General features: G+C 40.0%; 1 protein-coding gene across 15 annotated transcripts in view; it reads right to left on the bottom strand.

The window, feature by feature from the left end:
• The window catches only part of FAT1 (FAT atypical cadherin 1), a 131,578-nt gene that overhangs the window by 20,678 nt on the left and 92,408 nt on the right, over positions 1-18,492 (bottom strand). For all 15 annotated transcript variants that reach the window (XR_011534282.1, XR_011534283.1, XR_544649.2 and 12 more), the window contains exons 10-16: positions 9,304-13,371; positions 8,307-8,503; positions 5,504-5,657; positions 4,454-4,687; positions 3,216-3,605; positions 1,467-1,681; positions 1,094-1,231 (exon numbers count right to left, since the gene is read on the bottom strand). Coding sequence is in view for 10 of the 15 variants with exons in the window: in XM_008518629.2 (XP_008516851.2) it covers positions 1,094-1,231; positions 1,467-1,681; positions 3,216-3,605; positions 4,454-4,687; positions 5,504-5,657; positions 8,307-8,503; positions 9,304-13,371 (5,396 nt within the window). In the remaining 5 variants the exon portion in view is untranslated. The remainder of the gene's footprint in view (positions 1-1,093; positions 1,232-1,466; positions 1,682-3,215; positions 3,606-4,453; positions 4,688-5,503; positions 5,658-8,306; positions 8,504-9,303; positions 13,372-18,492) is intronic.

Genomic DNA, 18,492 nt, shown 5'->3' with positions numbered 1-18,492 from the left:
TGGACAGATGGACTTCCAGCACAGCTTGCTTCTCCTCATTTCCTCACATTTATCCCAATACCTCAGATCATCTCCAGAGGCATGTGCCATATCCATACTTCCAGCTTTCAAGTCTTTTCAGCTTGACTAAAATCTCCAAATACTGGCTGAATCATTTTACTAAATATGCCATTTTCCTCTAAAAATCATCAAAACACAAATTCAACCACCTCTCCCAGCACTAAGTTTAGGACCTCACAACCTCCCTGCTCCTCTTTAATGGCACTCCCCAGTGACAGCAAGACTGATAAAAAATCCAGCCATCTCTGACATCACTGCTTTCTACAGAGAGCCATATCTAAGCTCTGCAGATTCTGATTTTTCCTTTACGAAGTTTCTGCATTTTTCTTTTCACTCAGTTGTCACTGCTACTTTCCCAATTCAAGCTCTAGTTGGTTCACAACTGACTCACTGTCATTGGTCTTCCTACCTCCCCGGTCACTCACTACTCTGAACAGTACTGAGACCTACTGTGGCACTCATCTTCAAAAGTCTCGGTGAAATGTCATACCTAGGCTCACCAGTATTCAGTAACTCCCTGGTGCCTGCAGCATCAAGTCTGAACCTCTGATCCTGATTTTGTCTGTGGTCCTAAATGGTCCCTAAAACACCCTTCTCTCTTATCTCCACACTTGTTTGTATGATCAGTGTACTCCAGCACAGCTCAGTAAACTACCGAAACACGTCCTGTGCCTTCCTTTCTCCATGCAGCTCCTCACAGGGAATCCCCTTCTCTCAACACCTGTGGTCTCCCAAACCTCAGCTTCTAGTTCCCTGAACTGCCTCAAAACGCTGAGGCTGACGGGAGTTTCTTCCTGGTGACAAACTTTTATTGTCCAAACTTCCTATCAGCTTGAGACACCTCTGTTACACTCTTGAGATTTTCACACTGCAATTGCTTTTCAAGTGTCTGCGTCTTGCTTCTCAGCTCCTGAGAACAGGCTGGTTCTGCCCTTTTGGTACTTCCCATCACGTCTGGCAGATCTGAGTACCAGGCACTTCTATTTATTGCGTGCTAATTTGTGAACAACTGAAGCCAAGCTTTTTCACTTACGGTTTCCCGGTCTAGAAGTTTGGTGACCTTCACTTCTCCCCTGGCAGGGTCAATGGTAAAGGGACCTCCTTGATTGCCATCTATAATTGAATAGTGGATGTGGCTGTTGGAAGGTCCGTCGGCATCGTCAGCCATAACCTAGAAAATATCACACTCCTGCTTAGGCGACAGCTAAGGAAGGGACGGAAGTCTATTAAGCAAATTTCTGACATCCAGAGCTAGCTGTGTTAAGGCCATTATGTATAACAGAGTCAGTAACTGACTGGGCGAACAAAAGACATTTCCATATCTTCAACTTATTTGCAAGTAAGCCCACACTACAAAAACTGGATCAATCATCTGGAGAAGAAACCGTAGGGGAAAAGGCACACACCGTAATGACGGACTGCTCAAGAACAGCATCCTCACTGATCACTGCCGTGTAGGTGTCTTGGCTGAAGACTGGGGTGTTATCGTTGATGTCGGTTACATTCACATTTACGGTGGCAACATCACTTAATGAAGGTGTGCCTCCATCAGTGGCTTCGACAGTCAGGTAATATTCATGAGAGCTTTCATAATCCAGATTCTCAATGATAAATATGGCCCCTGTAGAGAAAATCAAAATTACTTCCAGCACTTTAAAATGCCACCACTTTCTCCTTCTATGATGGAAATACACAACGCTTCTAAACAAATTTAATTTTCACTTCAAAACTTTACTTACCATTTATGTATGTTTTCTAATTTCTTTCTTTTTCTTTATTTGTGAGGAAGATTGGCCCCGAGTTCCATCTGTTGCCAATCTTCCTCTTTTTGCTTGAGGAAGATTGTCACTGAGCTAACACCTGAGCCAATCTTCCTCTATTTTATGTGGGATGCTGCCACAGCATGGCTTGATGAGCAGTGCTATGTCTGCGCCTGGGATCCAAACCTGTGAAGCCTGGACCGCCGAAGCAGAGCACAAGAACTTAATCACTACACTACCAGGCCGGCCTCTCTAATTTCTTAATTCAACAATTAAAAATTCTGAATTTGCCCATACCTGGATCTTTACTTATCTCTCTTAATTTTATTTTTGGGTTTTTTTTTGTGATATTTAAATTGCTTTCCCAGTCAATACTGCCTACATCCTCACTATAAAAATGATTGTGTTTCTTCTCTTCTAAATCATAGTTTAATACAGACTTCTCTCTAATCTAATAAAATAAAAAGAAAGCATAAAAATTCTACTCTTCGGCTTTTAGTTTTTTCCTTCTCAGACTTTTACAGAAATGTGGATCCTTTTTAAAAATCTCTAGAATAGCTCTTTATTTACATCATTAAAAACATCCCTTTTTGGTTTAACAACTCCTTTAATATCTTCCCTTTTCTCTTCCTTACAGTCCATCCTACTTAAAGAGCCCCAAAAAACCAATTTTATGATACATGTTAAAAATACATTTTAAAATAGCATCTTCACACACCTACTCTTCATCTGAAATAGTCATGTACAATTAAATACAGTTTGAATGGACCAACTTCTTACAATGTTCTAAGACTTACAGCTATTTTAGATCACAGGTTAGCAAGACTATGAAAGTATTCATGCAGCAAGAGTCAACAGCTCCAATGACGTGGCCCTGCGGGCATCATTCAGTCAGTGTGACTCCACGTCCTTCCATTATACAGAACCAGCACAATAAAGAAGTCAATTTCATCAGTTATCAGCCTGCCCTATCGAGACTAAGAAGAAACAGGTGGAAACTATTGTTTTACTGCAGCAGTTACTTCACATGAGGTCCTCATAGGGGATAAAAAGGAGCCATTATGCAAGACTCTTTATGACTTTCCACTCTTTACCTGAATTTACCACATCTTATATCTTTACTAAATTACTAGGGTGACACTTTAATTTTCTATTTAATTTGCTTACAAATATAATGGATACGCCAGAAATGTATTTTATTATGTAGAACTATAAAGTTCTTCTAAACCACCCTTAATCCCACTTAAAATAATAGCTCAAAGAAAACTTCCGTTTTATCTTTTTAACCTATCTCCTGACAATGGACGATCTGTCCCTTTGTATCAGGTAAAGTGCCGGGCAATCGGGCCTTTGTGGCAGAACCAAGGGTTTCTTCTCATTTCCATGGTCGGTTACCTGTTTTAGAATCTATGCTGAATTTTCCATGTTCATTTCCACTTATTATTGAGTAGGTGATTTCTGCATTTGCTTCAATATCCCGGCTTGCCGCATACACCTGAAGAACTTCTGTTCCAATGAGAATGTCCTCGGACACTGTGGCACCATATTCACGGTACTCAAACACGGGTGGGTTGTCATTTATATCCAGAACTGATACAACAACAGTGCCAACGGCTGTCAACCTCCTTGGCAAACCATGGTCCACAGCTTTCAAAGTAAGGGTGTAGACCGCCTGGACCTCTCTATCCAAAGGCTTTTCTAGCTGAATGATTCCAGATAATTCATTAATGGAGAACTGCCCATCAGCAGAGTTAATCAGAGAGTAGCTTATCTTCCGATTCAATCCTGTCAAGACAGGACATCACGTTAGAACGTTTTTATTTCAAGAAATTAAATTATTTTTTTTTGAAAAAACATGTAGCATATTAAAACGGAAACATGCTAATATACATTACAAATTCTTGTAACTATGATCTTAAAAAAGTAAACTTTTAGATTAACAATTTACTGAGTTTAAACAGATATAAATATAATTTCATAATTATCTGGCTTTTTAAGACTGTTATACAGAAACTTATGCAGAATACCCAGCAGATCTTTTAAAATGAAGTCTATTTATTATTTAGCTTCAATGACAAAGATTTATTTGAAAAGTGACATTTTTGCTATGCTTCTAATTCTTCAGTAGCAGTGTGACTGAAGAAATTATTTTTATTCTCTGCTATCAAAATGCTAGGAATATATATCCTAGAGCCTTATTTTCTCCATAAAAATTTTGAAAGGTTTGTAAAACCATAACAATATGGCATTTGCTTCTTCTATGTTCCTATGATCCCTTTATGTCACTAACGGTTTGTTCACAAAATAACACTTCACTCATTATTTCAATGGGATATAAAGATCAGTTAACACAGTCACTAATCAGAATTTTAGGGACACCAGAGATACCTTACAACAGTAAGTTCACTGGGCAGAATTTTGAGACTTCAAATACTCATTACAAATGAATTCATTATTCTAGAGATTTCATTCCATTTTTAATGCTAAGGAATTAAATAACACAATTGAGTTATTCAATATGCACAGGGTAAGAGAAATATTCAACAGGCTGTATTTGGGATGTGTTTTAAAACAGAGATTCTGAAGGTCTTGGTGCACAGTCTGAAGGCAAAAGCATCTTTTCCAGGTCATACCTGCGTCAGCGTCAGTGGCCTGCACCCTTGTCAACAGCGTCCCAGGCTCCGTGTTTTCAAACACGGTAATGGTGTAGGGATCAGCAGAGAATTCAGGGGCGTTATCATTCACATCTTCTAATGTGAGCACAATATGAGCTTGACAGAATCTTCCCCCGCCATCTGTGGCCTTGACTAGAAGATTATAAACTGCTTGCTCCTCGCGATCAAGAGGGACTAATGTTTTCAGCTCACCTAAAAACCAAAAAACAAAAATAAAGGGACTCACTTCAAATTTTAACATGTGAACTGCAATGGCGCATCTTATTTCTCCTTTTCTCTTAGAATTACAAAATCTGAGTAACAGCCTTCCTTTGGAGGACAATTTTATCAACCACAGAGTCAACAGGTGTGTGAGCACGGCGGAGTTCCAGGTTTGCAAACTCTGCCAGGTGCTAGCTCTTTAAGTCGTAAAGACCTCGAGGCTTGGGCCTCTTGTGTTACAAATAATGTCACAAAAGCAAAATAGCTACCAAATTTACCAAATTAAAAAAATCTTCTTAATTGATTCAAAAATTAGATTCATATGTTCCAATTAGTTGGCAGGGTGCTTAGTAGAAAACTGTTATTTGACCCTAATTTTAACAAGATACAAATTATAAGAGGAAAACAATCCTAGCGATTTAAAGATGAATGCAATACCATTAATCATTTTAATGAATATGCTCAAGTAAATAAATTTATGGTCATGAGTTTAAGAAAATAAGCTATATTTAAAAATGGATAAAGCAGAAAGTTTGAAATAAACTGTTTTAAAAGAGTTGATATAAACAACTAAATTTTAAATCCTTTGAAACTTTTAAAGTAGGTGATATTGCTGTTAATTTTTTATCTCATCTCAAATTTTACACATTAAATTGCTGTTCACATTTCTAAAAGATGCCAATTTTGTAGCATTAGAGTAAACTTCACAAGAACAAAATGTAATTCCAAATTTTGTATGTGATCTAAAACCACCCACGTATGATTTTGTTGGAACACAATTAATTTTGCCCCAAACTCCATTGTTACCTGTGTCTGGATTTAGTTTGAATTTTTCTGCACCTGGACCAAATAACGTGTATGTAATTTCAGCGTTGGAACGGATGTCTGCGTCTGTAGCAGAGACCTGCAGGATCAATTTCCCAGGAAAGGCGTCTTCTGGAATCGTGTCTGAATATAAGGTCTACGAAGATTTTAAACAATATTGTTAACAGAAAACATTAAAGGTTAACACGACTGCCAAGGGAATAATGGAAAAGAAATCATTTCGCTTGGCTATAGAAAACATGAGCAATAGCTAAAAATAAAATCCCAAGGCATTTTCAAAACTATTCTTCTTATAAAACAATGTGAAACGAGGAGACATGTAACAGTTAACAACTCTGTACCCCTGAAAGAGCCCGACCTGACCTTTAACCCACAGTATTCTGAATACTTTATGCCTTTGAGCTGGTTTCATATTTAATTTAAATTCTTATGAGAAAATATTAGTGCTCCATATTTACCCAAAAATCAGAGAGAATAAATACCTATTATATCATATCTACTTATTTCTCATACAAGAATTTATTGTTTGCAATCGTTAACACATAACCAAATAATTGCAATGGAGAGAGAAGTGACTCTCATGTCTGGGAGAAAACAAAGGTTCCCCAGGGCTCAGGGGGGCTGGGGGAGAAAGCGATGCTCCTGCCAGGCTCTTCTATCACCCTGCTCCATCCTGTCTTGCTTCAAATCTGACCCAACTCTCCAACATAACAAATGGTTGCTTCTACTTCGAACTATTTAGAAATCTCTGCCATAAACTGAAACATAAGACAAACAGGCAAGATTTTATTGAGTTTATTTTCTTAATATGAGCTCAATTTTAGGTGAACCTCATTTTATGACTCATGAAACAGGATATTTTGCAATACTGATGATTTCCAATGACCTAGTGTCCTAATTTACTATTTCCCAATAGTATTTGGGAACTGACTATTCCCAAAGATGATAGGGTATTAAATCCAAATAATATGAAAGTGTTAAAAAACAAAACACACATATTTAGTTTCTATAAGGTATTTATACATATATATGCACCCACACAGAAATTATCCCTCCCTTCAAAAAGAATACTGTCACCAAAAGGTACAAACGTGGATTGGCATTAACTCCTCAACCCTCAGCAGTTCCACTTCCCTCCTGACTGAATCGTTACCGTCCTTTTCCCTAAGAACAGCTCTGTTGCTTTCCAGCTACCACACGTCTGCCTACTGCAGTGTTCTCCAACTCCTCCGTGCCTCTTCAAAATCACTGTCCCCTCTACCCAGCCTTCCCTTAATCTACCACACTCTTCTTCCTTCCTTTTACTCTCAACTCTCTTCACTGGCCAAATCGATGTCCGTGAGGCACACTCTTTAATCTCCTGCATTCAGGCGTCCACCGACGTCATGATACGGAGACCGCCACCAGCAAGCCAGTGTCAGAACCCACACTCTGTTTCACATCTGGATCATCTTTCTAGCTCTGTCACGTTCTGCTCGCCATGCTGCCTCCTGAAAGTTCTCTCCTCCTTCGTTCTCAGTAACACAGCGCTGATGTCTGCCTTCTCTTCCTGCCACCTCTGCTTCCTCCTCCCTTCTCCCTGGGGAAACACCTAGCTCCACTCTTTTTGTTACTTTCCTCTCAAAGGCATTCAATTATCAGTTATCCATTCAACGGCCAAGTTGACACAGCCTCTCCTAATATCCATCCCTCAATCTCACCATCTCTAAATGCCTAAAAAACACACTCAACCCAATGTCCCATTACCTTAAACCTAACAAATCTGAAACGGAACTCAACATGCTTCCTCTAAACCCAATTCCCACTCCAGGCTTATCTTTGGTCTTCCTCTCAGTCACTCCCATAGGAAACATTAAAGTTGATCTTGACCTAACACACTTGCTGTGCTGTCACCTCCCGGCAGGACCAACTGGGACCAGTTGTTCCTTTGTAGTGTCTCTTGCCCTTTCATTCCTTCTGCCACCTCTGCCTACTCTCCGTTATTTCCTTGCTTTCATTCTTCCTCATCTAAATGGACCCAATACTACCAAACTCATCTTAAAGAACTCTCTGTTCCTGTCATCTCCATCTTTCAAATACAAAAGCACTCAATGAGTCCCTATTTTCTCTAGGATAGATTCCCGTCCCCTGGATGGACTGTCACAGCCTCTACAATCCAGTTTACCCTCAAGCCGCACTGCCCTTCCACTTCGACTCGATTATCTAACTGCCACCTCTTGAAGGCTCAGCTCTTCCTCATCCTCGAGCTCCGTGACCACCCCTGCTCAAGTCCTGGTCGTGCAACCTTGATGGAACGGCTCTTCTTTGGTCTATTTGCTCTCATCTCAGATGGCGGCCCCAGAGGTGTGGGAGCCCCATGGTTAAGCTCTCAGTTTCTCTAGTGTGTAGAAGAGCAAGTGCCCCAGCAAGAGGCTGTGAAGCCAAACGCAGTCTGTAATAAAGAAGTGCTGGCCACACAGTTCCCCCAAAATACGCTCAGCCCCAAATGGAGGGAATCCCTTCAAGAAAACTTCACAGGCATTTTTAGAGTTAAACACAACTGTCAGCCTGTCTCTAATTTACAGTATAGTTGCACGAGCTTTTTAAGCAATTTAATGATTCCCACAACAGTTGTGAAGCTAATCCAACTCTTGCCCCACGTAACACTCACCTCTGCTTAAACATAAGAGATTACACCATGAAACATATGTGATTTACACCAAGCCCCAGATGACAGTCCTAATTGAACGGTTTAAGAAAGCAATCTGAACACACAATATATAAATTTAAAGAAAGAGCAGCCTACCTTCTCACAAATGGGACTGTTGTCATTTGCATCAAGAACTTTCACTTCAACTATAGCTTTTGATGAGAAGGTCCCATCAGTTGCTGTGATAGTCAGAAGATAATTGTCCCTCTTTTCCCTGTCTAGAGGTTTCTTAACATAGACCTTCCATTCACTCTGTATATTTTCAATAGCGAACTGCCCCAAGGGATCCCCTCCTAGGAAATCAATGGAGGAAGACGAGAGTCAAATTTGTTGAAATAAGGAAAGAAATAAATAACAGGAAATATAAATTGTACAAAAGATAATGTTATGGTTTAAAAGAATTATGGTTTTCAATTTTTTAAAAAATTTTTTTGGTGAGCAAGATTGGCCCTGAGCTAACATGTGTTGCCAATCCTCCTCTTTTTGCTTGAGGAAGACAGTCGCTGAGCTGACATCTACGCCAATCTTCCCATATTTTGTATGTGGGATGCCACCACAGCATGGCTTGATAAGTGGTGTGCAGATCTGCACCTGGCATCCAAATCCATGAACTACAGGCTGCCAAAGCAGAGTGGGTGAACTTAACCACTACACCACTGGGCCAGCTCCAGAATTATGGTTTTTTAAAAAATAATTACATGAAATTAAAAAATAATTATATGAAATTCCCCATTTACCAAAACGAAGCAGCATTAAAATGTGTATTAAAACACAGCACTAAGCCAAATAAAATATAAAGACTACTAAATGATACTTTAGCCTACAGTGAAACTATATTTTTTTCTTAATTATATTTATTAAATGTTAAGTCTAAATTTCAATAGAATGAGTCACAAAAATCAAAAACACTCTAATAAAACAACTGTTAGCTTTGTTCAGATAAATAACTTGAAATGTAGCTTAGCAGATGTTATTTAGTTCTACCTAACTAAAATCATCCCTTTAACTCCCAATTTCTATAAAATATGTTGTCTCCGAATTTATACTTCTAATACAATTTAATTTCAAATTACATCTAGTTTGAATTTTTTACCTGTTATGTAATATGTCACTTGTCTGTTAATCTCCTCAGAATCAGCATCCGTGGTACTTAAGATGGCAATAACCCCACCTGGTGGGTCATCTTCACTCACTGTCCCTTTATAAATCTCTGCCGTGAACCGTGGGGGACTATCATTGACATCGGTGACAGTGACATCCACAATGGCTGTGGAGGACAGCTGAACCTTTTCCCCATGATCTGATGCGACCACTTTAAGCTGGTAATTGTCTCTCTTTTCATGGTCCAGCTCCTTTAGGGTTGTAATCCAGCCTGTTTCCATGTTAATGGCAAAAGATTCCAGGACTTCCACACTTTGTGACTGATCTAGACTATACATAACTTGGCCATTGGTTCCTGAATCCAGATCGGATGCCCTGATCTGGATGACCCTACTACCCCCTGGCAGGTTTTCAACAATAAATGCCTCATATGGATTAGACTCCACGACAGGGCTGTTATCATTTGCATCTTTCACTTGGATACTGACATCCACAGAGGCCACCACCTCAGAGTCATCGTGAGTGCACCTGGCAAGGATGGAAAACTGATACCACTTGGTGGTCTCATGATCAAGACTCTTCTCCAGTTTCAGTCTCCCACTCTGTCTGTCGATCACAAAGAACTCATCCCTGTTACTTTCGGGAGTATTCCCTTTGATTAGGCTGTAAAGAACAGTGCCACGATGTTCTGCTCGGATGAGATCTATCTCCGTTCCAATAGGCATGTCTTCTGGAACTGTATAGGTATAAAATGGCTCTGTAAATTTTGGAAGCTGCATTTCCGGTGGAAGTATTTTAACATAGACAGGAACAACAGACTCTTTGGGTGGAGACCCATTATCCACAGCTCTGACAAAGAAAGTGAAGAACTCATTTTCTAAGCCAATTAAGCTTTCCTTTGTAGTAATGATGCCAGACAGTTTGTTAATTTCCAAATTCTCTTTAACACTTTCAGAATCTGCTTCAATGGCGTAGGTGACATCAGCATTGGATCCCTCATCAGCATCACTGGCAAGAACTTTAATGACTGATGTCCCTTTGGGAGCACTGGATCCAATGTTCACTTCATACTTGGTTGCTCGAAATTGTGGTGCATTATCATTGTCATCTGTAAGGATGACATTAATGGTGCAGAAAGCAACTTTTCCTCCAGCATCCTTAGCCATTAAGCGAACTGAGATTACTTTCTCTGCTGGGGTTTCTCGATCAAGTTTTTCCAAAGTAAATATCTGACCTCTCTCATTTGTGTAAAATCTGTCTTTGGCAAAGTCATTTACAATATGGTAAGTAATGTCACCGTAAATACCAGAATCCCCATCAGTTGCTTTAACCTCAATCACCAGGGTGTGTACGGGAGCATTTTCAGCTAGCTCCACTTCATATTCATTCTGAAGAAAAACAGGACTGTGCAAATTGCCTCCAATTACAGTTACATGAACCTGAGCTGAACTTCTAAAAACTCCATCAGAAACAGAAGTGTTAAGACTGTAAAATGGCTTCAAGGTGTGGCGGCGCAGGTTTGAGAGTGTGATAATCCCTGTTTCACTGTCAATGACAAAATTCTTATGATCGTTGCCAGACAGAATGGAATATTCCAATTTGTCTATGTCTGAACTGTCCGCATCATAGGCTTTTACACAGGTCACAAAATGCCCATGAGTCGCATGCTCGCTAATTTTGGCTTCATAAATCTGTTGGTCAAATAGCGGTGGATTATCATTGAGGTCAGTGACATCCACTGTGACAATCACATCACTGCTCAGTGGGGGCATGCCACTATCAACAGCCCTTACAAAAATCTTGTGCTGCTGGAACTGCTCATAATCCAAAGTTCTGACTAGTGAAATGAGACCAGTGCTGCTATCTATATGAAAATGATCATGACTCTTGCTATGATTCCCAAACATATGGTATGAAATTCCTCTATTTGGCTCTGAATCAGAATCTGTTGCTTTAACTTGAACGACAGATGTTCCAATTACAGAAGCCTCAGAGAGGGTTGCAGCATAAGACTGTTGAACAAACACAGGAGGGTTATCATTGATATCTTCTACTATTATGTCAACAAACACTTCAGCATGAGCCCCAGTCAAGGAGTCAGTTGCTCGTATGCTCAGTTTATATGCTGGGTGGGACTCAAAGTCCAGAGGAGCTATGACATTTATCACTCCAGTGTTGAAGTTAATAGTAAACTGGCTGAAAGGATCCCCATCTGTGATGCTATAGAACACTTTCAACCCTTCTGGACTGTTGGCTTGTACGTGGACCACGGGACTGTGGATCTGGATATTCTCTGGAATCTCTGCACTATAGAAAGGCTTTTCAAACACAGGCATGGCTTTATTCATAACTGTGATTGGAACGATCACTTCAGCTGAAAAAGCTGGGTTTCCTCCATCTTTGGCGACCACTGTGACGAGATATTCTTTGTTTAAGGTGTCAGGTTCAAATTGCTTTTTGAGTGAAATTTCACCTGAGGATCCAATTTGAAAGTGTTCGTGATGTTCCTTAAGGTAATAATGCACTTCCCCGTTCCTGCCGCTGTCTCTGTCCACGGCAGTGACATAGCGAATAACATGGCCCACCACGGTGTCCACTTTAACAACAGCGTAGTAGGGAAGGTTGACGAACACCGGCGCGTTATCGTTCTGGTCTTCTATGATGACCTTCACAACGACATGGGCCACTGCTGAAGGCTTCCGTTCCTGTGTCACTTCCACCACCACATCAAACGCCTCCTGCTGTTCCCGATCAAATGGTACGCCAGTGGTGGACACCACTCCTGAGGTGCGGCTTATCTTAAATCTGCGATCTGGGTTGAGGATTTGATAAAACAAAGGCTCATTGATTGGATTCCCAATAGCAGTAATGACAGCTAATGTTCTGGCTTCGGTGGAATTCTCCTTCACTACTGCAGAGTAGAAATCTTGGGTAAACTTTAGTTGGCTTTCTTTGCTTTCTTTCACGTTAATTTTCACAGAGGTAAAGCTTGCAAATCTGCCGTCAGAAGCTCGCATGGTTAACTCATAGCGGCTCCTTAACTGAGTTGTGTTTTGCACAGTTATGGTACCAGTCCTGTAATCCACAGAAAATTTCTCCCCGATGTTGCCTTCGGTGATGGAGTACATTAACTGTGAGAATGCGCTTGAATCAGCATCTGTGGCATTTACGGTGATGACTTTTACTCCTTTGTAAGTTGGCAACAAAAGAGATGCTTCATATAATGACTTGGAGAACACAGGAGGGCAGTCATTAATGTCAATTACATGTATAGTCACATTAGCTGCATATTCAGCAAATAAACGTGGTGTTCCCATGTCATGCACTTGAACGGTAAAGTGAAAAGTACTGGTTTCTTCATAGTCCAAACTTAGCACTGTATGAATAGCACCAGTGCTGGAATCAATAGCAAAATATTTGTGTATAGATGGTTCAACAATGTGATAAACAAGCAAGGCATTTGATTCTTTATCAGCATCAACCGCTCGAATCACTAATGGGACATTCTCGGCTGTTAGGACCACACTGTTAATTGAAGCTGATTCGCTAATGAGTCCTGTATATTCTGCCTGCATAAAAACTGGCGAGTTGTCATTTTCATCCTGTAGATGCACCAGAACAGTCGTATTAGTGGACAAACCAGCCATGTTAGTTCCTTGTATTATCAGTGTATAAATGGGCAAAGTTTCAAAATCCAGGGCTTTCTGAGTGATGATACTTCCAGAATGTGGATTAATATCAAAAGCATCAGCTATATTTCCATCTTTTATTTCATATATCACTGATGATTGGCTATGGGCTGTAACCATTCCAACAAAACTGCCAACGCTGATAGTTTCACTAATTTCAACAGAATATTCTTTTGATGTAAACTTCGGAGAGGCATTGTCAGCAATGGTGACAAAGATATGCACAGAAGTTATTTCACTCATTGGTGGGCTGCCTTTATCTGTAGCTTTGACCATTAAATCATATTCCACTTGGTTACTTCGATCTAATTCTTTGGCAGTTTTTATAGAACCCAAGATGGGATCTATTGTAAAAGAATGTCCAATATTTCCTGGGAGGAGAAAAAAAAAAGCATGTTAGAGAAAAATACAAGGACCAGTAGCAGTAGTAGTTGGAGATGCAGAAATAAAGATAACTTTAAAGATTATACTCTGAAATGAAACAGAAATTCAGGGATTATCAACATGTGAATGGAACTTGTTTCATTTTTAACTTGTTTCATTTTTATCCACCTAAAATAAATCAGACTTTTCAGAGTTGTGTTCATCAATTATGAAAAGCAAGAAACAGAAAAAATATCACTCTGTACCTAGAGCCCAAACGCACTCTCTATGGGCTGAACCGGCAATGTGTTGGGGAAGGATATGGTGATCCTTTCATAAAGCAGTTAATAATTTTCTAAGAGTCCCTCAAAACCCCTTTGGACCGTATTTATTTTTTCAGCATTTATCACTTGCAAATTCTCACAATGCTTATTCATTAGGAAAGATTTCAATTAACTAAAAAACTTTAACATGCTTCAAGAGAGTTGTCCCTTATTTTACATATTCAGAAAATTGATTGAATAAGCTTGGTTAATCTGCCCCACTTCACAGCTCTTGAAGATGTCAATAATATTCCCTTCTTAATCTTTTTCAGATTTATTCTCTAGGTCAGTGGTTCTCAACGGGGGGCAATTTTGCCCAGAAGGAGACATTCAACTACATCTGGAGGCATCTGGGTTATCACTACTTTTGGGGGAGAGGGTGTTACTAACATTTAGTGGGGAGAGCTCAGGGATGCTGCTCAATATCCTATAATGCACAGGACAGCTCCCACGACAAGCAAGTTTCTGGTCTAAAATGTCAATAGTGCCGAGGCTGAGAAACTCTACTCCAAGATAGACTGTTTCACTTGTTTTCCTTCGGACCTTTTCCAGCCATACATATTATATTCATGTACTCAGCCGCAAATGCCAACTCCACGCTGTTCCATAGCTTTGTATCATCGATTGAAATCTTCCTGAAGAAACCAGCGGTTTACTACAGTTCAGCAGTTTACTAACTTTTTGGACAGATCCAGGCAGCGTGAGGGTCCTCAGACTGGCTCCATCCATCAACCCTTCACCCCTTTTCTGTTTTATAAACAGGAGTCCAGAATCCATTATTCTAGTCACAGAATTGAATTGATTTTCCCCAAATGAACTATTACACTTACCCAAAATAAAGTTGACTTGCCACTTAAGTACTTTTTCAAATCCCGTTTTCCTCAAGGTTTGCAATCGAGTGTGGCATTTCATGGACCAGAATTGCTTAGCGTGATCTGCAAACCAGGGGATTAACCAGGCACTTCTTTCTCCACATCATTACTTGTAAACACTTCCTCTACAGCCTTCATTTCCTTCCTTTGATACATTTTCCAAAATTCCATGATGATTTTTTCTGAGGCCAGACCCTGCCTGGTTTTCATTAAGTCTGCCTGGCTCTACATCCAGGCCACAAGGCAGTCCCTCAGGCCACAACAGGGCAGAGGCCCAGGCCTTCTCCAGGCCCCAAAGCTTTGAGCTGAACCCTCGACCAGAAGTGGGGTCCTGCTGCCTCTGCCAGGCCGTGCAGACCCTAATTTCCAGCCTGTCTCCATGAGAGTCAATGATCCCAGATTCTCTCTGTGTTTTAATCAGCCATCAAAACTCTAAGGACCTTTCTCATCCTATCTGTGCATCACCTCACCTTCCAAAACTGACTGATTGCCTGGACCGATACAGGAGACTATGGAAACCTCTGGACAACTGTCTTCATCCCCACCCCTTGGACTTTCCTATGTCTGCACTAATAAAGCAGCTGACCTACCATATATTATATTCATTCATCTATATGTATCTGTTTTATTTTGTATAGTGAAATCTTATAGCTTCCAATATGCAAGCCCTCAAGTGGAGGAACAAATGGATTTTATCTGCACTGAAACAGGCTGGTGGTGTCGGAACATACTGCTTTCTGCATGACTTGCTCCCTGCCCTCTGGCCACAGCAGCCTCCTCCTTGCTCTTCAATCGGGCAAGCATATTCTCATCTCAAGACCACCATATTTGGTGGTTTCTCTCCTGGAACAGTCTTCCCCCAGCTATTCTCATTGCTTTTCCATTCGTTCACATTTTATCCAAATGCTCCCTGCTTAGAGAATGTGATGGTGACGTCTTCCTGGCTCTCCCTGTTCAGAATGGCTATTTCTGTCCCGTTTTTTTCTTTATAGCACGTATTACAACCTTGTTCTTTTATCTGTTCTCTCACTGGAACATCAGCTCCATTTAAGCATGCCTTGTTTTATTCATTATTTTATCACCTGTGCCTAGAAAAATGCTTGAGACGTAGGAGACACTCTGTAAATATTTGTTGAATGAAATAACTTTTACACATGTATGAAAAGTGAAAGAATTAAATACCAGACAGGCTGATGAGCAGCATGAAAAAAATTAATACATTCATTAAGGTACTATATTTACACTTCTATTTGGTTTTGTTTTTCTGAATTTATATGTTTATTACTACCAACAACCATCTGTTAGATTAAGCACTTCCTATAAAAGTATCTGCAAAAGGAAAGTGTACTAATTAGGAATCTGAAAAAACTTATCAGTTGTGTGAAATTCAGAAACATTCTTTATTACGTGGAGTACCTGGACTTTGATTAAGACAGCTCTGAGCTCGTCACTGATAACCAGAAGGTTAAACAAGAACCCAACTAGTCAATTAATATCTGGATCCCACATACATATCTACTAAGGCAGAAACCATTGGCTTTGCAGATGGGAAAGCAACAGCATGTTTATGTGGAATCACACTGAAGGCTGCTGAGTGGCTTGGACATGCCCCAGTCTCATCCAGCAATAGGCACATTTACCAAATACTGAAACGCACGTATGGTATTCATGAACGAATCAACAGGGCAGTGGGACACGTATATAACAGGTTCAGGCTTCGTCATTCTTTTAGCTGGAGGTCACTGGTGGTTTCTAAATAGCGTGAAATTGTTCTCTCTATTTGAACAAGGCAATTCTCTGGACAAGCACGTGAATTTGTGCTCATTAGCCACGACTATATTACACACATACACCCCAAAGGGCACGTTGGAGAGCTGTGCACAGGAATCTGCTTCTTCCCACGATGGACGCGCTATGGATGCTCAGTAAGATGCTGACTGCCTGACAGTATAGCAATTTCTATCAAGTTTCAACTGCAACTATATTTAAACTAAGTTTGGGGAAGAAAACCAATTCTAGTCACTAAGTATGTTTACTGAGTGTCTTCTATTTCTAGCGATACGAGTTTTGAAGTCACAATAATCTGTACTTTCAAAAGACAAAGAGAAGAAAGCACCATATAGCCCAGAGTATAGTGCTGTTCTATCTCTAAGCATGTAACTCAATTGTTACTGAAAATATCCTTTAATTAATTCCTTTTTCCCTAAAGACTCCTCATCAGACCAAACCTTTTGCTCAATAAATTGCTGCTAATTAAACATGCAGTGTTACAGCCTGAATTTTTATAACTAGTCTTCTGAACTTTATTAAATGTAATCTGACACAAATTAGGAGCAGGTGACTAGAAACAAAACTGTTAAATGAAAGGCTGTATGACCTTTCACAGTTCCAGCTATTCCAATGGATTTTTCACACACACAATTCCGCTGCCTTTTAATAGGACTCATTTCCTATAAAGTAATTGCTTAGCACAATTTTTATACTACCAAATCCATAAAAGTATCTTCTTCAAAGTCTAAGTTTTCTATCAGAATAGGCCCTTGGCATTCTCTATTCTTTGAGTGGAAATACAGTGCCATTCCTGGAATACCAAATCACTAATCCGTCAGTCACCGGGAGCATTCAAAGAATGCACACGCCTTTAGCGAGGCACCAACAGTCATATTTTAACCACCCAGTTGTTGAAAATTATGTGAAAGCTAAGGGAAAGTTTCACATTTTCTCCTACACAGACCCAGTCAGTTTGTCTATGAGAAAATTATTTTACTGGAGTGCTCAGGCATGCACAAATGGAATGCTGTGTTTTTTTAACAGCTAAATTTCTGAACCAGTGGAAAAACCTTCATCTCGTCAGGGCACTAACTACACTGTAGTACGTTTTAACCCTGCAAACACGGGCTGTATATGAGATCTTACTTGTGAGCAATGGACTGAATTTGGTCCTTTTCAGGGAAATAAATGAAACTTCAAATATATTAAGAAATAAAAATAGTTTAACCACATAAAATACATTAAGCATTGTTTTTTTTAAATTGCTCTCCATTTGCTCAGCTTTTTATTCTATTTACACCTCTGCCAATTTTAATGCCCAGGAAAGACACAATTTCTCAATACGCAGAGGTATGGACTTATTAAAAAAAAAGTCAAGTGGACAATCACAATACTCTAAAGTCATTATAAAAACAAAAGAATGAAAGAGACTATATTCTTTGTGACAAGAGCACCGAGAAAAATGGAAAAATGGAAGCTGCCTTCTTGATATTTAATTACTTATTCATAGTGTTTGGCACAAGGAGGGAAAGTCTCAAAGCAAGGTGACCTCCTGTAAATCATACCTACAACTGTCTAGGCCCATAGTTTCAGCTGGGCTTCCTCACCCTGTTGCCTCTGGCCCCACTGCAGCAGAGCCCTTAGCCTTTTCAGCGTTTCCTCAAGGCCTAGCACCAACCTGGGGCCTACTGCAACAACCCAGCTCCACGAATGAAACACAACCGTCAAAGGTGCTTGGGAGTGAAAGGGACAGAACATCTAAACCTGGAACGGGCAGGAGGGGCATGACACCCTCTTTATGAGATCTGACCCAATTAGAGCTGGAGGAGTCAGCACTGCGTCCTGGAATTTCCTGCTCTGCCCAAGAGAAAATACTCTCTGACTAAAAGTAAAACATTCAATGACTAGACTAGTGTTTTCCTCATAGTGTTTCATAATTAACAGATTATTATGGAGGAAAATCATTGTGTGGTTAAAACAATTTTGGAAATACTAAATTGGTGAAATAAAGTTTTCGTTACTGCAGGACTTTTCAGAGCCTTGAATTACGCTAATATTGTGAATCTCCAAGAACTTAACCCAAACTTACTTAGGACTCTCTTTGCTTTCTAATGGGTTAAAAGTTTAGGAAAAAATCCTCTTTCTCCTAACACGTAAAATGGGA

This window comes from Equus przewalskii, chromosome 28, assembly GCF_037783145.1.
Source record: "Equus przewalskii isolate Varuska chromosome 28, EquPr2, whole genome shotgun sequence".
Classification (NCBI taxonomy): domain Eukaryota; kingdom Metazoa; phylum Chordata; class Mammalia; order Perissodactyla; family Equidae; genus Equus; species Equus przewalskii.
The sequence above is the reverse complement of the archived record's forward strand: the minus strand, read 5'-3'. Positions and strand labels throughout refer to the sequence as shown.